Raw genomic sequence first — 26599 nt, 5'->3', positions numbered from 1 at the left:
CGTGCGAAATACGGACTAGACCTTGTGGAAGCACGGGCGATTGTCATCGCACCAGAAGGTCGTGGACAGGAGATCAGAGTCCTGTAAGAGCCGTCATAGTGGCAAACCAACATTGCATCATGAACCAAGGGGAGCTATCAACCACAAATGTCATCCCACGCTCACATTATCGCCTTTCAAAGATTACAAACTCCCACGTGAATACCTTCTTCGGCTTCTAGCGCCGCCGCTCAACCTGAGATCATTGTTGCATCATCTGTCTCTACGATATACAGCAGCCGTGGGCGGAATCTGCTACATAAAGCCGTGTACTTCACTTCTTCCAGGTACATCCTAGGAAGTCTCTACAATGAAAATCGTTCTCATCGACGGATGATACTGCTGAGATACGTTTCAACGAGGGAACCGCCCGAGGGTCCTCGCCATATCCGACTTCTGTAGGCAAGTCCTGATGCATCATAGTTCAGGAAAATGTGAAACACTTTGAAAATCACTCCTATTCAGGTTTAAATTATCGACGCGGACTCGGGCATGTAGCGTAACTGCCGCGTCTATCTGCCACCTCTCACTGTCTGACCCATTTGAATACAATCGGACATGCGGTAATACCTCAGTAGGCACAAGGAGCTTAGTACTTAAGGCGAATCGTCCAGTGTCATGGAGGCTCGGTCGTCTGCCTCAGAGCGTCCTTTGATGTCCGGACAGTATCAACACATAAAGCCGGTTGTCCAATTATGGCTGGAATGGAAGTACGTGTAATAGCCATTTCACGCCGTTATGCAAGCAAGTGACGGTTAGAATGGACTAGCACCTTGGAGGAGTACATAGGCGTTGCAGCCCGTGGTAAGAGTTGGCTGGTGTTTATGCAGTGCTAGAGCGCTAATCAGCTCTTAGCACTCCTGGCGTACGAGATAGCATTGACGTTGGCAGAGGATGTGCAACTTCTATGCCGACGGACTCGGTCGCTCTCCACACTACTGCACGTCCTGAATCGATTGACGTCAGTCGCCAATATCATTGCTTATAGGGAGCCTTTGCCTCCAAACACTACGGTATATCGCATGCTATAGTCTCGCTTACTAGGATTAATAGGTTGCCTTACAGACGTGAGGTAGTCAATAGCGCCTTGAGGTCCCTGTCTCATTCCAAAGCTGTGTAGTTGTGCAGCGATCAACATTGCTAGCGGGATTACATATACAGTAAGCGTGGCCGTAACGGTCGGTGAGTCGTTCTGGTATACTTGTCACTTAGCCCAAATTTGATTCGTCATGCATTCTAAATAGTGGTCACTGTCTTACGTGTGTATGCTGTGAGCGGGCGCAACCGGTGCTTGATAATAATCGCCTCAATCGTGGGTCTTGTGCCCATCAGTGCAGGCATAGTGAGTGTTGTAAAAATGACATAGGCGTCACTTAAGCAGTGGGCACAAAGTGTACGGTGATATTATCCAAGACCGCGGTTGATCCACAACTCGGATGCTACGTCGTTGTCATTGGTATATCTAACAAAATGTGGAATTCGTGATAATCAATGTTCACCTTACTATTTACTCCCCCCCACAACTCATTCCCATAGCGGTAAGACAAGCTGGACATGATGATATCCCTATATTAAATCGCTGTCTCTATTCGAGGTGCAATTCTTACTTCTGTTTGCTTGATTATCTTGGATCTGCTCGTTGTTGCTGCAACATGGTATTATATAAGGCCTTCCGAATCCCTACGAGCAGGGCTGGGACACGGTATGTTGACCGTCGAGCCAGGCCTTAGGACAACTATGTTTCGTGACGGTGCGTGACGTGCGTGTGGGTGTTTCTCATGCCGCCGCTGATGTCATTCTCTCCCCAGGTACACTGTACTTTTGGTGAGCGGAATAATACTCTCTCCGTACCGAACCACTGAAACTGCTTCAGTATTATCACGCTGCTCAATTCCATGAACATTGTTACATATATTCTCCTGGATGATGTACGTCCTCATACTGCCAACGTCCCGCGATCGTTTGCTGATATACCCAGTCCGACTATCCGCTCACACCGCTCGTGGTCGTGTGCGTACTTCTGCGTCATGTATAAGTTTTTGCAGCCGCCAACAATATGTCCCCCCTTACGCAGCTTATCCTCAATCCTGATATCACGGTTTCTTATCCACATTCGTCAAGCTGCAGATGGCGCCGAACGCACGCTCAGTGGCCAGTCGACTATAGCCTTCAGAAACTCACAGCCCAACTCGACGCAGCGATGGAGTTTCTCGATGGCGGAACTGGCCGCTGACGTAGATCACAAGGGCGACGGTCCTAATTCCACCTCCCTTACCGACAGCGCCGCCGCCGATGACGACGACTTCTTGGAAGAAGTAAGGGATGAGGAAGATAGAATCAAGAATGAAGAAAGCGGAATCGAACTTTCAAGGGGTCTCGCTGACAGCGAGGAGATAGATGTGATCTCCGCTGTTCCGTTCAGACGGCACGCACCACAATAATGTTTCTCTTCTACCTTGCCCCCTCGTTGGCTTCCTTTGTCTGGAATCTGGATGCACATCAGTACTACGATTGTCCACAGAATGCCCAAAGACATTCCTACGTCCTATCTGTCATTTACAGCCCGCGCAATCATAGACGGGGTGCATCTCTCGTCATTCTTTTACGGCGCACTGTCGTTCCGGCCGTTTCACTGTATATACTCCTACCTGTTCTCACTGCTATAGATTAGCCTTGAGTGCTGGACTCACTCACCGTGGCTCGCCTATAAGTCAAAGTATGTTGACCTTATACTTCGTTCAATATCCCGAACACTCTTCGGGGTATTGACGATGATTGTAGTGCTTGAGGATAAGTTTGGTTTGAAGTCGAGTCGATGCGGGGAATTTGTTTGATTATTGGCTGCAACTCTGTGTTCGCAAGGGAAGGACCTCAACAATCAGGAGTTTGTACACGGATCAAAAAACTATGGTAACAGCAGAGCAAGGGACACCAAGAATCGAGGGAAAGGATACAGCTAGACAGCATTGAGGAACAGTTCAGCAGGCTCAAGTATCAATCAACAGCAGGTAATGAATGCACATATAGAAGTCAATCATCGCAGGACGTACACAAATGACAACCGGGATCGAACTGCGTCAAGCCTGATAATAGTGTTATGTGCTAAGGCAGATAGCACCATGGAAGCAGAGGTCGTCGCAAAACTTTAGCACAAGGGTAATTCGAGTTGAATCTACCAGATAAATGTGGTTCATCATGTGTGATAGTTGACTACTGAACACGCCGCGCACCTTCGAGACAGCCTGCATGATGCGATCAGCAAGGATCCGACCGAACTGCATGAGGTCCTTGAAGGCCTCTGGGCCGCAGGTAGAGCAGCTGGCCGCTTTTCGCAGGGACGGTTCGAGTAACTCGGTCTCCCTGGGATCGAAGCCGAGAGGTCGATTATTGACCCGGTATAGTATCCGATCCATGTACTCCTTCCACCAATCTCGCGGAGTGAAGTTTCCGCTTGCACGTCCTACGGCACAGTGTATAACGGTATTGTTGCTTGCTGGGCAGGACGTGCAGCGAAACCATATCCATGCAGGAGTGGAATCTATTAGGTTACGGTTAAAGAGTTGCGTGTTCACACTGCGGTCCCCGACACCTGTGAGGACCCAATTGGATGCGGTGTTCATCTCTACGATAGAGGCAGCAACCTTAGCACAATCGCCGTGGAAGTTGAGAATCTTCCATATAGCAGGTCCTGATAGACGACCCAATTCAGGGGGCATCGTGCCGAGAGGCAAGATATTGTGGCGCAAGAAACTCTGCGCAACGTCTCGAACAAGGTCGTCCATACCAAAAGCCTCAGCGATACAAAGTACCCGCCACGGATCGCGGTTCATGCGACGTCTAAGTCTCCCCATAAGCTGAGGAGGGATCACATGGAGTTGATATTTGCGACAAGCGTCCAGCAAGCGCAAGATGTCGTCAAGAGGTAGATCATTTGGTGGGTACAAAGGATTCAGAAGGCGGAGGAAGTTCTCCAATTCTCGGCCGTTTTCCGTGACACGGACGACATGGATACCGTCGATAATGTCTTCCTCACCGTCCTCAGCTACTTGCAGCTGCACCAGCGCATCATCTTGCGGTACTGGCGGAAGCTGGAACATATCCTTGAAGACTGGTGATGCCTTCGCGAGGATCTTACGGTAAACGCAAAAGCGTTTTCCGTCAGAGGACTGCACGATCAAGTCTGCATCGCTGTCGTCGAATGGGTGTGTCGATTCAGATACATTGCGGTCGGTGGATGTCGTAGACATGGTAATACGAAAACAGATTGATGTGAGGTTGACGTAGCGAGAGTTGGGAATCAGGATCTTGCTTGGTCGTAGTCAGGACACGGGACATGTACGTCAGGTACTAGTAGTACTGACGCCTGAACACGCCGTGGCGTCTAAGGCTGCATTCGCCCGGCCTACATATCCAGACCCGCCATATTCGCCCCACCACCCTTTTTCGTGGTGGTGTAGTGCGGATACGGCGGATCCAGGTACGAGATTAGGCCTCTAAGTCATACTTACCCAAACTTACGCGGTAGCGGCCCGGGTGCGGGAATGAGACGGACAAGTATGAGAAGACTGATTTGTGCAAACGCATATGTCGGGTAAATGGCATATAGATATTCATCAAAATGATCAGAGTGGGGAACACAAGTAGCAATGTGATCATCCGTGATCTGTGGTGTCTTGTGATCATAAGTGTCGAATGTGTGTGTTACGATACTCTCTCATGGGCAGCTCGGACTCCATAGCTGACATCGCATGACGCCTTCAATCAGTCTGTGAGGTCAATCTCGACCTACCAACCAGGAATCACAATGAATCAGCATATCAACCCAGAGACTATGAAGCTTACTTTGCTGACAGCAACATCAACCATCTTTCCAAGCCGTCGACTGAACTCAGCTAATTGGTCGTATGCGAAGCGGCGACATGTAATACATCCATTTGCCGCTAGAAGGACAGGACTCATGAATTCGGTTGTCTGGATTGCCGACCCTGACGGGTTGCTAGCGAGGACGACAGCCGCACGATCCATATGATCCATCCACCACCAAGCTACGATCGTCTGGCCCGATTCCGATGATTTCCGCTTCTTTTGGATAGGCGAGTCTGCGCTCTCGGTGCATGAAGTGCATATTGCCCATATCCAACCTTTAGAATGTAATGGAGCCGGTGGTACTCCAATGGCAGCCATAACGCCCACAATGTCTGTAGCAACGGCGACAGCAGCTTTCATGCACCGATCATAGTACTGCAGAAGGCGATACAGCCCTGCAGAGGGTAAAAATCGCAGCTCCTGAGGTATATCGGGGGGAAAGAGCCACAGCTTGGTGGAGATGGAGTGCTTCGCGGCAGCACGAGCAATGTCGTAGAATGCAAGGTTGTACGCAATGCAAAATGTGCGCAACGGCGCTGTCGAGGCTGTTTTTGCAATGGCATCCTTCATAGAGTCGACCACATAGAACATTTCGTACTTGCGAGCCGCATCGGCCAGCGTGATCATAGCATCGGCGGAAAGTGCCGGACGTGGCCCTGGATATATGAAGAGAAGGAGGTTTTTGAGCGTTGTGCTGTTCTCCGAGATTATGACTACCGGAAGGCCGTCTATGTGTTCATCGTCAACAGCGCTCGGAGGAGTTGGGAGCGAGAAGATGTCCCGAAATATAGGGGACGCCTTAGCGAGCATGACCTTGTACAGACGGAAGAGGACGTTGTCAGATGTTCGGAGGATGATATCTGCATCTGTGTCACTGTACGGATGATCGTGGTGTTGCACAAATTCTGTCGCGGTATGTTGTGTGTGAAGAAGGGTGGAGGGCTCAGATCCTGACATTGCACTGCAATTTGAAGCCTGTGCGTCCGATATTGATGCCAGCCCTGTGTCTACACCCCTGCATACAGAGCAGTATGGAGCAGAGAATGTCGGTTATTCCTGGGCCCCCTCTTTGAAAGGACTCAGTGGATACCAGATGTGAACAGTACCGAAATACTGAGGATGCGACTCGCTGCGGAGGCACTCAGACGCTGCCGAGATTACATCTCGTGCAAATGGCCATTTAGACGCTCATGCGACAAGCACCTCGATAATTCCTCACGGCATCCCAATATAAGTATTTCACTCTTTAAGGCAATAATTTACGATATACCAAGTCGGCCCACATGTCCACGGAGACATCACGAATTTACAACTAAATGCGACATGACAACATGCACATGAAGCGTCTGTTCGATATTCTTGGCCTCACCCCTTCCGATTCGTCTCATCCCACAACCGTTCATGTCTGTTGCAGTCTCCAAGACAGGGAGATTGCGAGATCAGTTATGGTATTCAGCTCTACTAGGTGTGACTACTATCTAATCCAATTCGAAAATACGGAATGTGACTCAAATATCGCAATTTATCCTATGTAAACATCGTGGAGACGCTTGCTCGGATACGAACGATGTCTTGCCTCGACAGGCCCGCCTCTTCGCACAGAGAGCGGAAGATGGAATCCCTTTGATCGAACAAATTCATGGGCGTGTCGAACTCAGCGACTTTGCCAGCTTCCATCACAATGATCTTGTCGTAATAGACTTGACGAATGAATGTAGTTAGCAGCAGACTAGCAAGCCAGCATGATATTTCACACGCACCCACTGTGTTCAGACGATGCGCGATGCACATGAGCGTTGAGGATGCAAACTCCGTTTGGATGGTCTTCTGCAATTTAGCATCCATCTCAACATCTACATTGCTCGTTGCCTCATCCTGTTGACAGCATATGCATCATATTAACCGGCAGACCAAAGAACAAGCACATACCAGAACTATGACGCGGCTGTTCTTGACGATGGCTCGACAAAGCGCAAGCAGCTGCTTCTCGCCTGCGCTGTAGTTCGAACCTGACGCGATCGATGGTGAACTATCTGCAAATAGCATTACGAGGCATGCTTACCTTCATCGCTGACAGCCGCGTCAAGGCTGAACTTCGCTTCAGCTACAGAATCCTGTGAGCCATCTCGGGGTAAGAGCCAGACGCGCTGTAAGGCTGATATGAGTTCCGCGTCAGTGCGCGTCGCTTGGGGATCGCTGGGACGATGTCAGATTACCATGTAAATTACCAATGAGAGAAGACCTACAGATTTTCTCGTAATGTCCCTTTGAAGAGAAGAGCATCCTGGGGAACCAGGGCTAGTCCACCTCTTAGTGTGTCGAGGCCGATGTTGTGAGTGTTGTATCCATCGATCTCGATGGCACCGCCAGAGACGTTCACGATCCTTCAACATACGTGAATTCATACCGATACCAATGGGCAACTAACGCTGGCCTACCTGAATAGAGCTTGTAACAAGGAGCTCTTGCCTATTAGAAGCGAATATCAGATTGATCATATCTCAATATAATTGTCCCGGTTTGACGACGTACCGGCACCGGTCCGTCCTACGATACCAACCTGCGATTGTCAAGTCAGTATCCGCATTTCAAGACGACATCGTATGTATGTACCTTCTCGCCAGGCTGTATTGTGAATGAGACTCCCTTCAGCACGAGTGGCAGACCCTCACGATAGGCCAACTCTACGCCCTTGAAGTCAATTTGTCCCTTCTCGGGCCAAGAGGGAGAAGGATCGTTGGGCGTCTCTCGTTCGCCTTCGGAAGGCAGCTCCGTGTAGTGTAGTACGCGCTCGACGGCATTGAAATTCTGTTCATTCTGAGCATATGTCTGCACCAGAGTCGCTGTAACCAGGTTAGACAGAATGTTGCCGTAGAACGTGACGAACTACTCACAAAATATGGAGGTCACTAGTAGGCATAGTTCATAATGAGCAATGTGAATGGCCATTCAAGGATCACATTACTCACCGTTCAATGTATATGAAAGCACAACGCCGATCCTGCTGGGACTAACAGACAATCTAAATCCCGCGGCGAAGAGGGCAATGCCGAGAACGAGGATATTGCCAAGGGTGTTGAGGCGAAGAGCAAGCCATTGCTGGATCGCGATCGTCATGTAGTATGCTCTATTCTCCATGTCGAGACCAAACTCAGACTTCGTGACAAAGCGGCGCTGAATGTGGCATAAGCATAACAGCTACATCAATGGAAAGACTTGTTCTTACTTGGGCAGCATAGGCTCGCACAGTGCTAAGTCCGGTCAGAGACTCTAAGCTCTTCATCAGCGTCAGGCACTTAGCATCAATGATGTGAACTTGCCTGAGTACGCAGCATAAAGCGCTGAGCGCATGATTGAGTCCAGTCGCTTCGTCTCTACGGAAGTACGGCGGTAGAACAGTGCAGCGACATAGTAGAATACGAGCAACGGAATGAAAATAATGCCGAGGTAGGGGAAGGTATAGAAGACCAATGCAACGGTTCCTATGACCGAACTGAAGAAAGATCAGTTACAATGTCGTTTGTGGTGGATTTTTACGTTACCTGAAGGTTGACAAAAGCTAGTTTTTACCACGGCATTGCGTTTCAAACTCGTGTTCGGGCGCTGGAGCTATCGGAAACATACCTGATATGCAATCATAGACACGTTCGTGTCCAGCGTGTCCTGATCACTGGATAAACGGGACATTACTCGGCCTAAAGCAACGATTTCAATATATCAGTGGCATTATAACGTTTCTAGGGCGCACCCATCGGCGTCGTGTCGAAGAAGGACACGGGAGAATGGAGCACTGCGTTAAGCGCATCGAAGAACATGCGCGACCCGGCGAATAAGGTAGTAAGTCTGGAATGAAAGCATTCAACGAGAAGGAACGGCACATCGATGAGAGGGGACCCACGTAAGGCACAGACTGAGAGAGAACGAGAAGACCGCGCTTGCGACGCCCAATGCAGCATAGGTACCCATGTAACCGCCTTGAGTGAAGCCTGAGATGCTCTCTGACGTCCAGAACCCCAGGAACAAGTTGTTTGCGACTATAGGCGGTACGGGTTAGGATCTTCCTTAAGAGATGACAGATGACTCACCTGAAGCGCCTTGGTACAAGATCAATTCTAGGATAATGACGGCGATCCAGAATAGACCGCCCGCATAGCGAAAGTATCTCGCGTATGTCTTCAATGTCACTGCGCCTGTATTCCGTTCTTCCTTCTGCATAAGAGGTCGGGCATCTTTGGCGTCTGCCTTCGCCGGACCCATGGCCGGCTCATCTGCCCTAGCCACGGTAGCGACCTCCTTTTCCTTCTTCTCAAGGTTCCCGTAATCTTCCATCAAGCGAGAGAAGGTTGCGCCAGAGCTCATCAGGTCCTAGAAGATGGGTTGTTGATAAGTGATTGGCGATACAAATGTGGATGCTGAAAACCTACCGCGTAGGTGCCTTGCTCTACAATGAGACCATTATCCATGACGTATATGTAATCCGCTTTGTCCAGGACATGTAGTGCATGTGTAACGAGCACACGGGTCTTTCCAGCCAAAGGACCGTTGAGAAGACAATTGTCGAGGATAGCCTTGCCGACATGCGCGTCGACTGCGCTGAGAGAATCGTCCATCAGTACAATATCTGCACCCGAATATGCAGCTCTGGCAAGCGACACGCGAGCCTATTCGCCAACAATATAGCCGGTCACACAGGTATTAGGCAACATAACGAACCTTCTGGCCGCCTAGTAAAACGCATAACCGCAACAGTGAATCAAACGCTATACCATCGACACGGAGGAGACCTACCACTCAGGTTTATACCTTTTTCTCCTATCTCAGTATCCTGGCCGTTGGGTAGCATCTCGAGGTCTGACTGAAGACAACAAGCATCAACAATCGCCTGGAATCTAATCTCAACTTCAGTACAGGAACCATTGAGCCTGGAGAGTCACTGACTTCTTCTCGTTATCAGGCTGTCCGAATGTGATGTTCTCGCGAAGTGTGGCGTTCATGATCCAAGCTGATTGAGGTACGTAGGCAACAGATGATGAAAAGACCGTCTGAAACAATGTGTATCAGTAATGCTTGTAGGATCCAGTGTACACAGAACTTTAGATACACACACTGCCTCTGACTCTGCGCATCTCTCCGATCAAGGCTTGCAGTAGCGAGCTCTGTGGCGTCTGCGTCGATATTTGGGATAGCCGACACACGGTTGAACACCGACCTTGCCAGAGCCAATGCCTCCTACAATGACGACGAACGAGCCCTTAGGCACCTTCAGGCTGAGGTTGTTCAGCGCAAACGGCTTCTCATCGGACGTTTCGTCTGGGTCCACTTTTTTGTCGCCCACAGCGGTCATGGGCAGCACCGTGTTCTCATTGCCTCTTCGTCGCGTGAACAGACCTGTCAGCTTCTTGCCAGATCCATCCTTTTTCTGATCTTTGGCGCCCTCCTTGACACCAGATCCGCGCCCACGTCCTCCGCGCCCGAACTTACCGGCCTCAGGCTTCTTTACGGTCTCCCATGAGAAGTCACCTTCGACGTCGATGGCATGCTCGCTTATCGGTTCAATGCGATAGGGCTCCGCAAGCTCATCCGCCACGAGGAACTTGGAGATGCGGCCGAGGGCGACGTATGCGTCGGAGGACACACTGAAGACGAGCGGGAAATTCCGGAGCGGCGTCGTGAGGATCTGTCAGCGGCATGAGTGACGGGTAAGGTAGTAAGCAAGTAGACACCATTTACGTTGAAAAATTGTAGGGCGGTGAAAATGACGGCGACGTTCAGGTCGTGCCCGCTCAGTGCATAGGTGATCTGTCAACGCATCATATCAGTGGCAATTACAAGTGTATGTGCACTGCGATGCGTACGAAAGACAAGATCGCAGCGAGCACCGGTACTACAGCAACAAGGCTGATGAGACTAGCTCGAGCGATGCTGGTTTATGCGCTTAGATTCTATCCGAGAATGCGATAGGAGATGAACACACCCGAGTCTTCTGATATGGTTGAGCTCACGCTTCCGCACGCTCCAGACTTGATTGGCATAGAAGCTCTCCCACACGTAGTACTTGATCAGACGGATGCCCTGCAGGACCTGGAATTCAACACATATCAGTACGAATGTCTCTTAACACCGATGGGACGGAGGCCAACCTCGGTAACAAGTCGAACACGCTGATCGGTGACGACAACACCTTGTTTGCGCTGCCTAAACATGGTGCGCACGAAGAGCGACTGTAGGGGAAAGCCAACGGCCAATACCTGCCCACCCATGATTCCAATCAATTTGCATGTGTCGAAGCCATTGTTTGCGGATACTTACCGCGAGTCCGACCAGCGCAGAGTATCCCAACTATCGTACGGCGAGGATTTCGTTCAGTCAGATTGCAAGAACGACTGCACAATCTCGTTACAAATGGCGTACCTGCCCGATCAGCAGACCGATCCCTATCGCAATTTGTATGGGCGCAACCCACAGGCTGCATTGAAAAGACTATGAACAAGCGGAATTTCTGTGCACAAGCGAGTGACATACATATGCGCGTATGCAGTGACTCGCTCCAATCGCATGGCGTCCGTCGATATCATCGTGGTGATCTGGCCGACGCTGTGGTCCATCCGCGCACGCCCGCTCAGGCGGAGAGATTTGCGGAAGATGCAGCCGATAACCTAAAGAGCGGAGGTCAAAATCGTGCCACTTTTGTGCTGTCTGGCGGACAATGGTCACGTACACTCGTGCGCACTTGCAGACCGGTGGTCATCGTCACTAGATGTACAGCCAGAGTTAGTTGTTATTGGCACGCAGCCAACTTGCGCTTTATTATATACGCACTGAGCGAGTAATGGCTAGCGATCTATATACATCGCAACGATGTGAGCAATTCAGGATCATCCTGGTAGTAGTGCTGCACTCACCACACTTGAGGCCTCTGGTAACCGCATATAATCAGCCAAATGGAGATCGTCATTTGCAAAAAGACCTACCCTGCATTATAAAGAGCGCAAATGCCAGTCCGATGCCGTAGCCGATGCCTTTCGGAGCGCTCTCGCCAGATTGCTTGCGCTCCTCTGCGGACATATGACTCCATGTGTATGACGCCGTGAGCCAGGTCAGAAACAGCTTGTTGACGAGCGGCGACGTTGTAGTCAACGTATCTATCATTGATATTGAACAATGAACTCTGTGCCACCCCGTCGCTGTTTCGGATCCAAATGGAATCTACTCACTCGCGATGAGAGTCAAAATACCAGCAGACCACCAGCGCCAGAAGAACGTCTTGTGTAAAGCCTTGAGCAGCGAACCGTCGTATTTCTTCTTATTGACAGGGCCCGGCGCCGTATCCTGATTGTTCCCTGTGTGAGAAGGTACCTCAGGTGCTGCATTTCCCTCGAGCTTGGCATCTCTCTTCTCGGCGAAGGCCTGCTTTTCATCTCCCGGCGCCTCGGTAGTCGAGGAAGCGGAATCCTTGACGACTTCCCCGTGCTCCGGTGGCGAGCGCTCACGTAGGAAAGCCGGCCGCTGTTCGGGCGCGCACCTGTCGTAAAAGGCTCGCTCGACTTCGTCACTTAGATTGCCTGTAAGACGATCTGGAGGAAGCTGCCAGAGATCTTGTACAGCGGGAACGGGCGCTTCAGGATCAACGTCCTTTGTGGCGCATTTTGCGATGTCACATACCTTCTTTCTGTAAGGGGCGCGAGAAGCCCACCGTCATGAAGGGGTCGAGCCATGAGAAGATCAGTCTGGACCAGTACCTAAGGACATATGGCGGGTCATGAGTGCTTATTTCACACTTGAACACACAAATTTTACGACAGCATGGTGGGAAGTAGAGTACAGGAGAGAGTACAGGATCCTTCATTCATACTGCCGTCCTTCCAACTCCAGCCGGAAATGTGTACAGATGTACAGTATGTGCAAGGCGATTAGTATGAGTCAAGTCCACTCACGAAGATGTTTCCTCGGGCACTACGGTGTCTTCTCCAAAAGCGGGAGGCTTGGGCGACGGATGCAGAGGGTTGTACATGGCCCTCAGGCGTTGGTGACAAGTGTCGACGGTAGCGCGGCCCGACCGTCCTCTTTTCACTTATATACTGCGCACGGACTCCTCCCCTGGCACACCGTAGCCGCACCAGTCATGCTTGGTGTAGTTCGAGCCCCCAGATACGGGGTAGCTGCCGGCCGGCCACGTACGCCGCTTTGAAAGACACGCTGACTCATGCAAATCAATCGTCACGGAAGTGCCTCCTGAGAGACCAGTTGCAGGTCACCCTATTGACAAACTCTCAAACATTTTGGAAAGTATATTCACGGATGAGAGACTGATACTGCGTGTAGGCCCGAGATGCCAACATTATCGAAGGAACTCCCCGGACATATTGATAGCGGAGGTTGCTGAAGGCGGATCCTTATGAGCTTTGTAGAGGTACAAAGCACTTTAGCATAAAGTGTTGTGCATGGCTGAAGCTTACTTTACGTACCGGTTGCTAGATCGCAAATCCTCGTACCAAATGGAATGTGTCCAGCGTACCAGCGTAAGACCGCACTGTATACCTGTGTAGACTGAATTTGGGGTTAGGTCCAGCTGCATGGGCGCTTAACGCTGTCTGCGAGCGACCATCCTCTCCTCACCCAGCAAGGGAGTTCTTCTGTAGTCTGTTCGGTATCTTATGGCTTCAATACGATCTCCGGAACCGCACAGCGCTGCAGACCCATTTGAGCTACAACGTCTCGCTGAAGAGCTCGCTGAGCGCGAGGCAACATCACCACCGGTGGCCACGGCCTTCGATGAGGTCTCCAAGGCTGAACGTGACCTACCCATCTATGTACCCTTGTCTCATGAAAACCCATACCTACGCGCGGAGGCTTTCAATGTGGAGGAGTTCTTGCTCTCGAGGGCTTACACGTCCTTGCCGGACTTGCGCCTGGAGCTACGAGACTACCTGGCGACCCTGAAGGAAGAACTCGTCAGACTTATTAACGATGACTACGAAGCTTTCATCAGCCTCAGTACGGACTTAAGGGGAGAGGGTGCTCGGCTAGAGCGGATGAAGGCCCCTCTAAAGGATCTGAAGTACCAGGTGCTTGTATGTACCCGTACCTCCACCGCGGTGTGTTTGTGCATTTAGACACCTCGTGAGCAGGGAACGCGGAAGATACTGCAAGATATCCAGGACAATACTGAACAGAAGTTGAAAGAGCGCTCAAAAATCCGCGAACAGAAGGTGAGTGACTATGCTGTATGGTTCGAGAAGTGCTATTTTACACTGCTTTACAGGCATTCTTGCACCTGCTGCTCAAGATATCGGAATCTATTACTCGTTTAGAATCACTCTTGCTTATTACCGTGCCCTCCGATGGAGACCGGATATCCTCCGAGGTGAATGCCCTCAGAGATATCCACCGCTCAGACGACCGTGGTCCCGATGACAGGTGCGCCTGGCCTATACCCTGCACAGCTCAGTAAGTAACACCCTATAGGACTCGTGCCAACCGCGCCAAACACCTTGCACGCGTCGCGTCCGAGTACACTCAGTTGCTCTATCACGTTTTCCGTGCTCGCGAGTACGGCAGCGCGTTCATTGACGAGTCACAATGGGTGGGGGCTACCGCTCCTCGTCGCTATAACATCTGATCTCGTCGCAGCGCGTTGACAGGATCAAATCCACACTGTCCTCAGACCTCGACCACCTATTCGCGAGTACGCTCGTGGCGCTTGCAGCGGGCCGCGAGCAGGGCCGCGAGACCAAAGCGAGTGAGCTCGAGCGTAGCAAGTGGGTCGCGGACGTGACCGAGTGCCTCCGCACGTACGACATGCTCGGGCTCTGGCGCGATGCAGAGGACGTGCTGCGCAAGGAGGTGGTGCGCGACTTTGTGAAGAAGGTGCGCGCTCCATCGCGACGCTCCCGCACCGGCTGACGCTAAGCGCAGACGATCCACCCAAATGCGCTCTCGACCCCGCACTCCCCCATCGTCCCACACACGCCGTTCGCGCCCAGTTCCGCTGCCTCGGGCGCACGCCCACACACGCCGCTGCCCACTGCGACGCATCCCCCGCGCACGCCGTACACACCCTTCACCGCTTTCGCGTCCAAGCAGAACCCGTTCGCGCTTAGCCTGCACCCGTCCGCGGGTGGGGCTGAGGCCGCGCCGCCAATACACATGCTCGACGACCGCGACGACTCACTCGCGGCGCTATACAACGCTGTACTGCGATTCGTCGACCGCGACCTGAAGCGTGTGATGGAAATTGCGGAAGGTGTGTGCGCGAAGAGCGGTGCGCGTGGACGGAGGGAGGCGGGAGAACAGGGCGCGGGCTTCGAGGTCATGGCGAATGTCGTGTGGGCGGAGGTTGGCCGTGCGATCATGGACGAGCTAGGCAGTGTGGTGTTTGCGGCGGGGAAACCTGACGAGTTTCGTAAGGTATGTGTGTGCCGATCTAGACGAGTTGGCCGCTATAGTTGACACACTTCAAATACAGCACCACGAGACGACGCAGGCGTTCACCCGCGCTTTAGAGTTCCTCGCACCTTCATTACACTCCATTGAGGTGATGCGTGCGCACCCCACATACACTGCCTTTGAGCGTCGATGGCAACTTCCTGTTTACTTTCAATTGCGGTGGAAGGAGATCGTCACTAAGGTGGAGGAGTCGTTAGCCACCACTCGCCTAGAACGACTGAGCAGCAAAGGTACGGAATCGCGATGAATGTTGAGCATTATTTCTTTCAGCTCACTAGTGTTCACCTTCTCTTCAGCTATAGCGCCCTTCGTGACTGCTCAAGCAGCCATAGTATGGGACGCAATCAACACATGCTGGAGTGCAGAAGTATACATACCCGAGCTTAGCCATCGCTTCTGGAAATTAACACTGCAGGTCGGTGATTGACCTCATGAGAAATACCCTTCCCTTGACGTTACTACTGTATAGCTCATTAGTCGATACAAAGCATGGCTTGACAACAGTCTGCCAGCATTCGAACCCCCATCCAAAGTTGCCGCAGCCGTCGCAGCTGAGAAGATGGGACTCGTGCGTGTACCGTCAGCCAAGGATGCTCCTATTTGCTAATCATGCGCAGACTCCAGGATCACCTGCAAATTTACCGCGCGCTGCAACGCCAAACCTGCCGACAGAAGCTGCATCGCCTGAGTCAACTGCGGTGGACGAGATCTCTCTGCAGCAGTTTTCCACCGCTATTATCGATATCAAGGCGATGGACGCGGAGGTCGTGAAGTTATGGCGAGAGGAATTGAGTGTGATGATGCCCGAGTCAATAGACGATGGGTCTGACGAAAATATTGGTCCCGAGGGTGCGTCGGCACCTCTATGTATGGAATATGGGTTGACGTCTCACTCCAGACACCCTCAGGCATACGCTGTCGAGACTTACCTCTTTAATTCCTCCCCTTTCCAGTCAGATCATAACCATTCTGTCCCGCCGTTCCTGCGAAGCCCTCCTATCCATGCGCTCCATTCCATCTCAATTTAGGGCAATGTCTTCGAGCAAACGAATACCAGCTGAACCAAGTTATTTCGTCTCCTTGATTTTCCGTCCTGTCAGGACGTTCTTCGGCGTTGGATCTGCAGACGGACCAGGGGCCCCGTTGAGAGACGAGCTCCTGCAATCTTACGCCGAAGAGATCTTCGAGATCGTTACCCAGAGGTGAGCTTCGGATGCGTACAATACGTGTGCTGCACTCAACTCATGCACGAATGGTGCAGATATATTCACTTCTTATCGGCCATGAAGAAGACGGAAGAATCCCTACGCAGACTGAAGAAGAACAAAAAGACCTCATACTCACTTTTTGGTTCAAGTTCGTCCAGGGATGACGACGGTCGTGCTGATGAAGAGAAGATCCGCGTTCAAATGGTTCTCGATGTAGAGGCGTTTGGTAAGGACGCTGAATCGCTTGGTGTGTCCGTGCAGCAAAGCGAGACCTTCAAAATCCTGCGAGAGATGGCAGGTAGCACCTTGACTGATGGTACGCGCACCGCCCTGACCATCCGTAACCTCCTATTTACACGTTGATTGACAGAATCATGACGCATGTAACAATAGCAGCAGAATACGATGATATGTAAAGCAATAGTCCCCGGAATAATACATGGAGGCGTTCAATACTATTGTACGCGGCGTGGATTATGACGACTCAGACGGTAGACATTTACTATGGTATATGGCACCTGTCCGCGATACAATAACTGCAGCACCAGCACTTATGTCTTGATCATTAGATTGTTTTTTCTTGACAAACGCTTCTCCACAACCTCCACACTTTCCCTGAGAAGGTGCCCATCCTCGTATTCGCTCCTGCGCCAGCTCTTGAATCGCAGCAAAGACGCTGTCGTCGACGAGATGTTTTGTTATGATCAGCATATCGCCATCTGAGCGGTATGCCTCCAGCATGCCAGTAAAGAGCATTCTGAACTCCGCATACAACGTGGGCTTTGAGACGGAGTTGGCTGAAGTTGCTGTGAGCAGGCGCTTGAACAGCCGTGGAAGAGAGACGGCCTTTGCAGAGCTGATAGTCATCAGCGATGCGAACGTCTCCTGCACAAGCAGGCGCAACGCGGATAGCGATTGCTGCTGCAATCCCTTCTGTTCATCGTGGCCTGTACCATCAATACCCTTGTCTTCGAGCGACAAGCAGCAACTGGCGACGCGCTGTACTGTGTCAATTTGGCTTCTGAGTAGCTGGTACCACATGTCTTCCAGTGGCACCTCTACATTGGAAGTTGCTTGTGAATGCTCAAGACAAACGCCAACTGCGTTTCGGCCCATCGCATCGATCTTGGACAATGTATCATTGATGAGTCCTCTATCTTCGGCTACAGGTCCAACAAGCATCTCAGCAAGTCGCGCGGAGAGCACATTGCTGAAACCCTCTGCCTTGGACAATGCCGCCAAAGGCTTGCCTGCATGCCCCAAGACCCAGATCACAGCATCGAATGAGCTATGCTCTTCACAAATAGCGGCCACGTCGTCCGCATCCAGGAAGTCTGGAGGTAGATATCGTAATGTAGGAATGACTGCTGTTGGCTCAAACTGACATTGAAGCGAGATGAACGCGAGGCGAAGCGGCGGGGGCACGTAAGGCGATGGTCCACCCTTGCGGAATGAGATATATCCATCTTCTTCCCCCCTTGGTGGTGAGCCAAGAAGGAAACGAAGATACGCGTGTTGGTCCCGTTCAGAGTGACGACCGAGTTCCTGCACAGCACGATCGTGCAGAGACGGGAAGTGCTTGTCCACAAGCGCAGCAGCGTCGACAATGTTGCTGTTCAGCAATGAGGGAAGAGAGTTGACGAATGTAGCCTCCAGATCCCGAGATAGGCTGCCTTTGTTCGCGGATCTTGCGGACTCTAGGGCGTCATCTATGCAGCGGAACAGTTCGGCCACGGGTAGGTTGGAGTCGTCCAGATATGTCAGGAGCAGAGGAGCCCACTTGCGCTCGTGATAGTACCACGATCTGAGAATGCGATAGAATCCGGCGCGCTCAAATATAGCCACGATTCGATCGCTCTCATGCGGATTGTAGGTGGAGAGCAAATACTCTGCAGCTAGCTGACGATCTTCCCGCGTTTCTGGGTCAGGGTCCTCCGCCAGATTGATCAGGATGCTATGAAGAGCGCTAGGTGGTATCTGGATGAACTGAGGGTATTTGGGGACATTCCGAGCAATGAAGATGTTGACGAACGTAGCCTCGGCAGGCGAGAGGTCTGGAGACGAGAGGATATCAAGCAGAATCTTGACGATGACCAAGCGGCTGACTCCTCGGGTTTCGTCGTTGAGATATGCATCTTCGAAGGCCAGGTCGAGGGTATGGAGGAATGCTTCCGGATCGAACCGAAGCAGAAGACGCGTATAAGGATATGTCGGCTCGACGCCATTGTCCTCATCTGCTGTCAAGATTAACTTGCCACCCTCTCCCAGAGGCCATACGCTGGAGCGACCAAGGAAGAGGAAAGTGTAGACGGCATCCTTCGCCTGGAACGCCTCGTCTTCCGGAAGAGATTCCGCAGAAGGATAGGACAATCCAGTCAAGGTATTGGCAAGATATGGATAGATCTTATAGGCATTAAGCACAACATGTTCGATGTTTTCGTCTCCCACGTATGCATCCGGTGACGATCGCTCTCTGCGTGATCTCCGATATTGCTGCACCTTCCGCACGAGGCCGAGCAACTCGACGACGGGCGACTTGAAGTCCTTCACGGCTCGAGTGAAGATGTAGATCAGCGCGTCATATAGCGCATGTCGTTGACATAGCTTGATGACCTGATTGACGTCTAAACATTCTGGGTCGATGTGCCATATTACACGCTCGACCAGCTCTGGGTGGCCGTCGTTGTCGTGGAGAGCTATGAGCCGTTGCGTAATCCAGGGCGGGACATGCCGTATAACACTATCCAAAACGAAGGGCTCGAGTTGTAATAAAAAGATACGCGCGATGCCATTGTCGTCGTAGAATTGGAAGAGCTCTTCGAACAGGAAGTCGTAGTCGTCCAATGTCGAGCACGCTCGGGCGCAAGTCTTCACAAGGCCCTCGAACAACAAGGTACGATCGACACCGCGACCATCCCGAGTGACGTGGGTTCCGTCAGTCATTCGTTCCTCCGAGAAGGCATAGCGTGCGGATGCGACCATCAGTTCACGCATTTTTTCTCCGACGACGACCTTCAGCTGCTCTGGACTTTCGGGGAGACTATTGCGGTTGCCTGGGCATTCCCCGGTGTAGTACGAGCGTGTCAATTCAATGGCACTGAGGAAGTCACCATCTTGGACGAAAGAGAGTATGCGATCCGCCCAGGTTAGAAGGGTGCCGACTCGTACTTCACTTTGTCCCTGATGAATTGAACATCAGCGGGATTCGTTGACAGACGCTTACAAACATACCAGTGTGAATATCTTGCCCTTGTAGATGCGCAGGCTATGAGCGATTTCCATGACGGCATCAGAATATGACACAGTGCCGTTCGTGGTGTGGCTCAGAATGGGCGACACCAGGGACCAGGCGTCATAAGGAACTTGTTCCACCAGTTTCGCGGTGCGTACATCATGTACCTCCAAAGATGCCGCCGTGAGGACGAGCACTTGCTGCGATGAAGGATTCTTTTAGCACGAGAAGCGGCTAGGATAAGACAGGAGCGAACGAACCCACATTGACGTTCAGCCACTGCAGAGCTAACACATTATCGCCAACATTCCATTGTCGCGTCTCCTCAAAGACGACCCGACCGACTTCGACTGAGTTTATCTTGCCTGTCCTAGCATTGCGAGTCTGCTGCTGAACCTTGTCTTCCGACAGCCGCATCAGGAAGAGCGTGTCACCCCACGAGTATATGAGCATCGGCATGGTCGAGGCGGGATGATCCGACCCGTTGACCTGATCCTTCTTGTTCGTGACCTCCGCACCAGCGTTGCTGCCGGGGATAACACTTGGGTACCATGCCAAGACGCCCTTGAACTTCGACCTGCCACCCTTCTCGTCGCCCTCACGATGCCGCCTATACCAAGTCCTCGGTGATGGCTTCAGTCCGACAATGACGAGCTTGATGGGGGTCAGCAGGGCGATGAGATTGTAGTGGTCGGTCGGGTGGGACGCAGTGCCGAGGGGTAAAGGGGCCATGGCGAGAATTGTGCTCGTCTTACGTGACTTCCTACGGCGGAAATGATGTGCGCCCGACACGGGAGCCAAGGTCCCTGGCATGAGCTCCTCATCTGGATACTTCCCCAGCAGGCGCAGAGTGTCGGATGCCTCCATGAAGAAGACCTTGCCAAGGCTGTGATAGAAAGCAAGCCCGCTATCGTCGGCAGACACAAGCGCTGTATGTCTGCCCGCGACGAAGCCAACACTGACAATCCGAGATCCGGCGAGATGGCCCTCCCGCCGCCCTGCAGCCACATCAGTGAGAGATGTGGGAACAACAAACCGTGAGGGCGTTTTGGGGTTATTCAGGTCGAACAGTCGAATGTGACCTGACGCATGTCCCGAGGCGACAAAGGTATGATCGAAGGACAATGCGAGCGCGGTCACAGCATCCACCGTCTTATCTAGAGAGTATGCTTTAGGCATGGTAATTCGCATCCAGGATATACATACCTGAAGTGTCCAAGCCACATATGCATGTCAGATTCTGCTTGAAGTCGAATACCAGGATCTTCCCTGTATTGGTGCCAATGCAGATGAGACCATTTGCAGCGAGCACGGTCGGCGACCCAACGTTCTCTGTGCCGAGAATCGATAGGGCTTTCTGAGGCTGCCTAGTATACAGGTGGTCGCCGATAATCCGCAGAGACGTCCACCGGAAAACCTCTCGTGTCTCCTGGTGTCGGGTTCCTCTGTCTTCGGGCTTTCCGGTGGCAATGCCCAGGTTTGAGGTAGATGACGTACGAGACAATGCGGAGAAGTGAGATGGAGTGGCAGAAGCACCGTCCTGGACATTGGAGAATACGGTTACCGCGCTACCTGATGACGGCATACGTGACGCCTGAGGAGTGGAGGACCGTAGGCGCGAGACAGTCGGATGTAGGAATGACCGCGAGAGACTGCTGATAGTATTGAGGCCATTTGAGTGGGTTGCGCCAGTGTGCCCATTAGCGAGGTCACCCGACGCAGACGTGCGCGGCGTAGAGGGCGTCGAAGGTGTACGCACGTAATGAATTGCCTGCTTATGCTCGAATATGTTATCATGTTAGGGACGGCGAAAACAACTCACCATCGCTTCATCTCCCAACATGGCAGCTAGCTTCTCCTTTGCTTCTACATCCTGAATTAGTGAACGCTCCACTTCGCGCTCGTCCAGCGCATCCTCCTCATGTTCAGGACCCAAGACGTCTCGTAATTGCTCTCGGTAGCCACCCGCGGGTTGTGCATCCACACCACTGTACAGAAAGCCCTCCTCCGGGCCTTCTTCATCGCTTGGATGGTCGTCGACGCCTTCGTCCGTATCGCTCATAAGCTCTTCGAAACGCGTTGAGTAGTCACCAGCATGGTCGTCCTGAGCCTCGTCTCCTTCGGTGTCCGAGATGTCGAGCGAAAGAGGAGGCTTCAGGGCACTGTCCGGATGGTGGTCCTGTGTGCCATTCATGGACGCGTCCGTCGTCGGAAAGTATGAGAGGCCCAGTGAGAGTTGAGAACGTCGTCAAACTGTCCGCAGCCGCTGTCTTCTTAATATTGACGTATGTTGTGCCTTTTTTGTACATAAGCACTCTATATGGCTATTCTATTTGTCAGAGGGCTATAATGATTCCCCATACGGCTATATAGAGAACCTTGCAAAATCTAAATCGACGAAATGCGCCTCGGGAACCAGAAATTGGACCTCGCGCTCCCTATCTCTTCCTTTGTGCCTACCTCTCAGGCTTTCGACCCAGTTGCAATCCTCGATACTACGCTTACACTGCTCTGAGCTATGGCCAACGCCGCCGTCGCGGTCATGGGACCCCCGCCGTCTCCAAAAGAACCTCGACGCTCCGGAAGACGTTCTGTGCCCTCGGGCTCAACCAGTAAATCACCAGCGGGATCACCGACGTCCGACTCTGCCCCAAAGGCCAAAGACACATCCCACAGACCATCGTCATCCTCGAACTCGACCTCGAGCAAGAACAGGCGCCACAAGCACGACGATCACGACGAGCCCCTCGACGACGTACGCAAGGGTGGCACCAACGGCAATGGGAACGGAAGCTCGCGTTCCAAGCGCAAGGGGAAGGAGAAGGAGAAGGAGAAGTCCTCGAACGGTGCAGGGGGCGCAGGTGATGATGGCGACGAAGGGCTGCCGCAGGTCGATGGGAGTGTGGCGGGGGACTTCGAGGACAACAACGAAGAGGAAGGCGGAATCACGCGATGCATCTGCGGGGAGTACTACGCTCCCTCAGAACGTATCTCTCAATCTCAACCTCAAAACACGGTCGACGACGATGAAGAACAGAAGGACCGTGGGGACTGGATGGCGCAGTGCGAAATGTGCACAACCTGGCAGCATGGCCAGTGTATGGGCTATGCAGCAGAGAAGGACATGCCCGAGCACTATTACTGCGAAGAGTGTCGCCCTGATTTACACGTCGAGTTGCTCAAGTGAGTACTCCCTTCATTTCCGGGATTTGACTCTCATCGCACGCGTGTGCTACAGGAAGCACGCGAAGAGGGCGCGTCAGTCATCTATCAATTCACACCATGCGCGGCATGCATCCCGGTCGTCTCGTTCACGCTCCCCTATCCTCCAGCCCAAGCCCACCAAGCGGCGCAACACCATGAACAGCAGAGATGCCGCCTATGACGAGAGCGTCCACTTATTGCTCGAGGTCACAGCTGCTGAGGCGGCCGCAGCGACGCAAGACGTTAAAACTTCATCCCCCATCTCAGCGACTGCTAATGGCGAGGCCAATGGGGACGGCGACGGAGAACCAGAGGCCGATATCCTGCCCAACAGCAAGAGGAAACGGAAACGCTCTGAAGATGACGCGTGAGTGCTCTAAATGTTTTCGCTACCTCTCATCTGAAACTTCTTGCATCCAGCGCGCCCGCTAAGAGGACAAGATCCGCGTCTATCGCCTCCGATCGAACAACTGCAATTAATGTCGCGTTGGGTCGCGACGCGACACCCATTAACACCGCCAATGGTAACTTGAAGGCTACCCCAGCACCGACGCCCACGGCGAAAGCAAGTAACAGTCGGAACAGGCGAGCGACAGCGCGTAAGACGCAGGTGCAAGATCTGGGTGCGGCCGAGGGAGAGGAAGGTATGTGCCGGGCGCTAATTTAATTGCGTGTGACGTAACTCACGTGATCGTCTACCTCAACCTGCAGCCGGCGGCACTGCACCTGCACGCAGACCAGCCAACAACCGCTCAAAAGGTAGAGACCTTTACGGCATAGCTTTGACTCGCTGCTCATTTGGAACTTCCAGCCAACACAGTGAACGATAACAACGGCCGTCGCACACAAGGCAGCGCAACGGGTGGGCACGGCGTAAACTCGAGCGGGCATGCGAATGCCGCAGCGGCTTCACGCGCCTACCACCAATCGCATGCGTACGCTGTGTCGCAGCAGCCCCTTTTCACCTCATGGAATCTGCCCGACTACCTTGCCCACCTTGAAGCAATGTTGCCAACCGACGTCCCGCGGCCATTGGAAGTACGCGGATCCGGAGTCGATTATACTGGCCATGAATCTCTAGAGCGGACCACTGAGAGAGGAGTGAAGGTGAAATGGCCTGCCAAACGGATGAGCGTCGGTGACATGAACAAGCGCGTTCGGGCGTTGGTGGAATGGGTTGGGAGGGAGCAAGCGAGTGCTCTAGAAAGAACAAGGCGACGAGAGGCCTTGGAGAACGCATTTAAGGAGGGCCTTAGCAATCAAGTTGACAGTGAAGACGTGACGATGGTCGACGAGGGGCCAGCGACGATTGAGTCTCCCTTGCAAGAACGGAGACCGAACGGCGTCGATAGCGTACCTTCGATGGCGCCGAAATCAGGCCCTTCGGACTCCGGAAAGACAACCATGAAGATGATGGAAGAATTGATGGAGGAGCTTATCAGTTTCCAGGAGCGATTTGGACCTGGCGCGAAAGCCAAGGAGCGAGAGCGGAGAGTTGCAGCATCATAATCACTATTTCCACTTCCCTTACCCTGGATCGCGATAACCATTGTGTGCATACGTTGTTGTATATCCCTGCACTTACTGACGCCTTTCTACTTCGAAATCTCTGTACGACTCACGTATTGTATAGCATCTAGTCTATCCGTTGTATCACTTCCATTGCCATCAAAATATCTGACCTCGTGGCCTAGCAGACTACATTGTCTTTTGACGGGATTCGTGGCATAGATCTCGGAGATCGACAGTACGTCCCGATCGCTTGCTTATGTTTGGCCCTACATAAGCTCATCAAATATAACGAATGAAACTCAGGCTATAGCTACATAATACAGATCGAGAAGTTGAGACGCAGTATATCAAAAAGCACCTAAATCAGCACACATAACCACTATCTTATCGTGGCAAGAGTCGTGATGGCTGGGACACAGTGTGCATTCAGTTGCCGCGCAGGTGCTGTGATAGATTGCATTCGCATTGACAGTGCGTTATCAGGCAGGCACATTCGGCTACCGGTGAGGCTGAGATGAAGGTTGGCCGCCCCACATTCTCTTGTACGGGATTCCCTCACTGGCAGCCTTCATGGTGCTTGTGATGTTCCGCAGGTCTTGGAATCTGATCAGATAACACGGGCTGCCTTTCGTGTCACTCAACGCCTTTTGACTTAGAACAGTCATGCCCTACAACAAGACAGCGTGAGTAGCGGATAAGAAGAAAGTGAAGAACGTACCGCAGCTATGAGCTTCTTTACAATATAATCGTTGTACGCGCAGATAAAGAGCTCAAGTACGGGAACTACTTGGTGCGTATAACCGAGCAATTCATCAAAGTCCCTAGCATACTTCGCCTGATACTCCAGCGGGACATGCTGAGGTATCATGTTATCGATACCCGCTGAGAACGGTTGATATTGTACTTAGTGGCACAGCGTCAGAGTGCCATGGGGACTCACGCCGTATCAGCTGTTTGAGCAATAACTCTTTGTACAACCTTGCCTGCTGAAGCTCGGCTTCGGTAGGGCGCCGACCAGGGTCGAGACCGACAAAAGGCTTGACCTTATGCTCGTCAATCATAGGCTTCATCCGTCCTACGACCTGAACCCTTTGCATCGGTGCTCCTGCCTGACCTAACGTTTTCTGGGCTGCCTGCGGAAGATGCACACCATCGTGCATCTCGACAGATTCGCTTACAATCCGCTGCTGGTCGGCATTATCCAAGCCCGCAGGGGTGGATGCCACATAAAGTCGGTTCATCTGACTTGTGAGCTGGTCTTGCGAATCTGGAGAGCCCTGAACGTCCAATTCCGGGTCAATTGGCGGATAGAGGACGCCCTAGGGCTGATGGTGTGGGTCGGGGGACGTCGGCGAGTGCATAATGTGATGATTGGAGTATGATTGCGGTAAGAACACGGGAGGATGGGATGCGCTCAAGCGAGAAAGCGTAGTGAGGGCAAGGATGAGTGCCGACGAGGAGGGGACGTGTGGAGCAGATTATAATAGAGGCAAGAGTGGCGGGGAAAGAAACCCGACAAGTTGGAACCATGCCTGCAGGCGGACCTTCGGCGAACCGCGACGAGAACAATGAGAACAATGCATGCAGACCTCCGACGGACAACTACGAGAATCCGTAGTGCTCGATTGTGTATCTCCGCCGAAGTCCACTGAGTAAGCCCTGTCGTCACAGATGGTGACCGAACGTGTCCGGAGGACCAATCCGTAAGATGCGACTGAAAAGAAGAACCACTCGACTCCTGTCTCAGATCCTTTCAGTACATCCGTGTCAGCACGTAGAATCATCGAAACCCCGCATTGACGACGATCAGACATAGCGTGTAGTCTAGGCGGACTTGGAGGCACAGACTGGCACAGAGAGTTCGGAACAGTCAAGCCGCGTGCGCACATTTTGGTCAGTCAAAATGTGAGGCCTGAAGACTCCATAATGATTACATTGGCCATCGCCTGGAAACAAGGCCCGAATGTGCATCAACCTGGAACGAGTGAACACAGGAAGGATTAGACCGGCATCAGTTGCGATAGAACAACATGTACGCCGTCGAATATAAAGATACCAGAAAGACGCAAGACATGCCAAGGTTCCACATGAA

General features: G+C 52.2%; 7 protein-coding genes across 7 annotated transcripts; 2 read left to right on the top strand and 5 right to left on the bottom strand.

The window, feature by feature from the left end:
• Window positions 1–2114: 2114 nt before the first annotated feature.
• POSPLADRAFT_1099364 (hypothetical protein) lies at window positions 2115–2405 on the top strand (the record flags this gene model as incomplete). The annotated part of the gene is made up of 1 exon (XM_024483179.1): window positions 2115–2405. A coding segment is annotated over one exon (291 nt), but the record flags the coding sequence as incomplete, so codon positions are not given.
• Window positions 2406–3184: 779 nt separating this feature from the next.
• POSPLADRAFT_1052683 (hypothetical protein) lies at window positions 3185–4286 on the bottom strand (the record flags this gene model as incomplete). The annotated part of the gene is made up of 2 exons (XM_024480302.1): window positions 3185–3211; window positions 3270–4286. 2 exons carry the CDS (start codon window positions 4284–4286, stop codon window positions 3185–3187), a joined length of 1044 nt encoding a protein of 347 aa, XP_024342805.1.
• A 916-nt stretch (window positions 4287–5202) lies between these two features.
• Window positions 5203–5784, bottom strand: POSPLADRAFT_1101147 (hypothetical protein; the record flags this gene model as incomplete). The annotated part of the gene is made up of 1 exon (XM_024483207.1): window positions 5203–5784. A coding segment is annotated over one exon (582 nt), but the record flags the coding sequence as incomplete, so codon positions are not given.
• Window positions 5785–6310: 526 nt separating this feature from the next.
• POSPLADRAFT_1064568 (hypothetical protein) lies at window positions 6311–12916 on the bottom strand (the record flags this gene model as incomplete). The annotated part of the gene is made up of 34 exons (XM_024481820.1): window positions 6311–6605; window positions 6666–6780; window positions 6835–6914; window positions 6968–7101; window positions 7152–7289; window positions 7344–7374; window positions 7438–7465; window positions 7519–7748; window positions 7875–8079; window positions 8132–8175; window positions 8226–8398; window positions 8443–8447; window positions 8530–8600; window positions 8654–8748; window positions 8804–8939; window positions 8991–9270; window positions 9330–9566; window positions 9619–9629; window positions 9694–9794; window positions 9844–9947; window positions 10011–10061; window positions 10115–10582; window positions 10636–10704; window positions 10761–10827; window positions 10880–10986; window positions 11046–11153; window positions 11215–11244; window positions 11317–11371; window positions 11428–11561; window positions 11624–11658; window positions 11877–12047; window positions 12120–12500; window positions 12568–12644; window positions 12840–12916. The coding sequence occupies 34 exons, from the start codon at window positions 12914–12916 to the stop codon at window positions 6433–6435; spliced, it is 4221 nt and encodes a 1406-aa protein (XP_024342803.1). The 3' UTR covers window positions 6311–6432.
• Window positions 12917–13559: 643 nt separating this feature from the next.
• POSPLADRAFT_1177460 (hypothetical protein) lies at window positions 13560–17460 on the top strand (the record flags this gene model as incomplete). The annotated part of the gene is made up of 13 exons (XM_024488508.1): window positions 13560–13976; window positions 14019–14114; window positions 14168–14322; window positions 14371–14488; window positions 14536–14772; window positions 14821–15312; window positions 15371–15581; window positions 15648–15766; window positions 15821–15919; window positions 15969–16200; window positions 16409–16553; window positions 16613–16875; window positions 16953–17460. The coding sequence occupies 13 exons, from the start codon at window positions 13560–13562 to the stop codon at window positions 16973–16975; spliced, it is 2607 nt and encodes an 868-aa protein (XP_024342802.1). The 3' UTR covers window positions 16976–17460.
• Window positions 16893–24638, bottom strand: POSPLADRAFT_1177457 (hypothetical protein). The gene is made up of 4 exons (XM_024488507.1): window positions 24337–24638; window positions 20056–20554; window positions 19791–19991; window positions 16893–19739 (listed from the first exon to the last, which is right to left on the bottom strand). Exons 1-4 carry the CDS (start codon window positions 24552–24554, stop codon window positions 17034–17036), a joined length of 3624 nt encoding a protein of 1207 aa, XP_024342801.1. The 5' UTR covers window positions 24555–24638; the 3' UTR covers window positions 16893–17033.
• Window positions 24639–25004: 366 nt separating this feature from the next.
• On the bottom strand, window positions 25005–25604 carry POSPLADRAFT_1052677 (hypothetical protein; the record flags this gene model as incomplete). The annotated part of the gene is made up of 3 exons (XM_024480301.1): window positions 25005–25175; window positions 25226–25389; window positions 25448–25604. The coding sequence occupies 3 exons, from the start codon at window positions 25602–25604 to the stop codon at window positions 25005–25007; spliced, it is 492 nt and encodes a 163-aa protein (XP_024342800.1).
• Between the last annotated feature and the right edge of the window lie 995 nt (window positions 25605–26599).

Source organism: Postia placenta, assembly GCF_002117355.1.
Source record: "Postia placenta MAD-698-R-SB12 unplaced genomic scaffold POSPLAscaffold_2, whole genome shotgun sequence".
NCBI lineage: Eukaryota > Fungi > Basidiomycota > Agaricomycetes > Polyporales > Adustoporiaceae > Rhodonia > Rhodonia placenta.
This window is presented reverse-complemented; position numbering and strand designations above follow the sequence as displayed.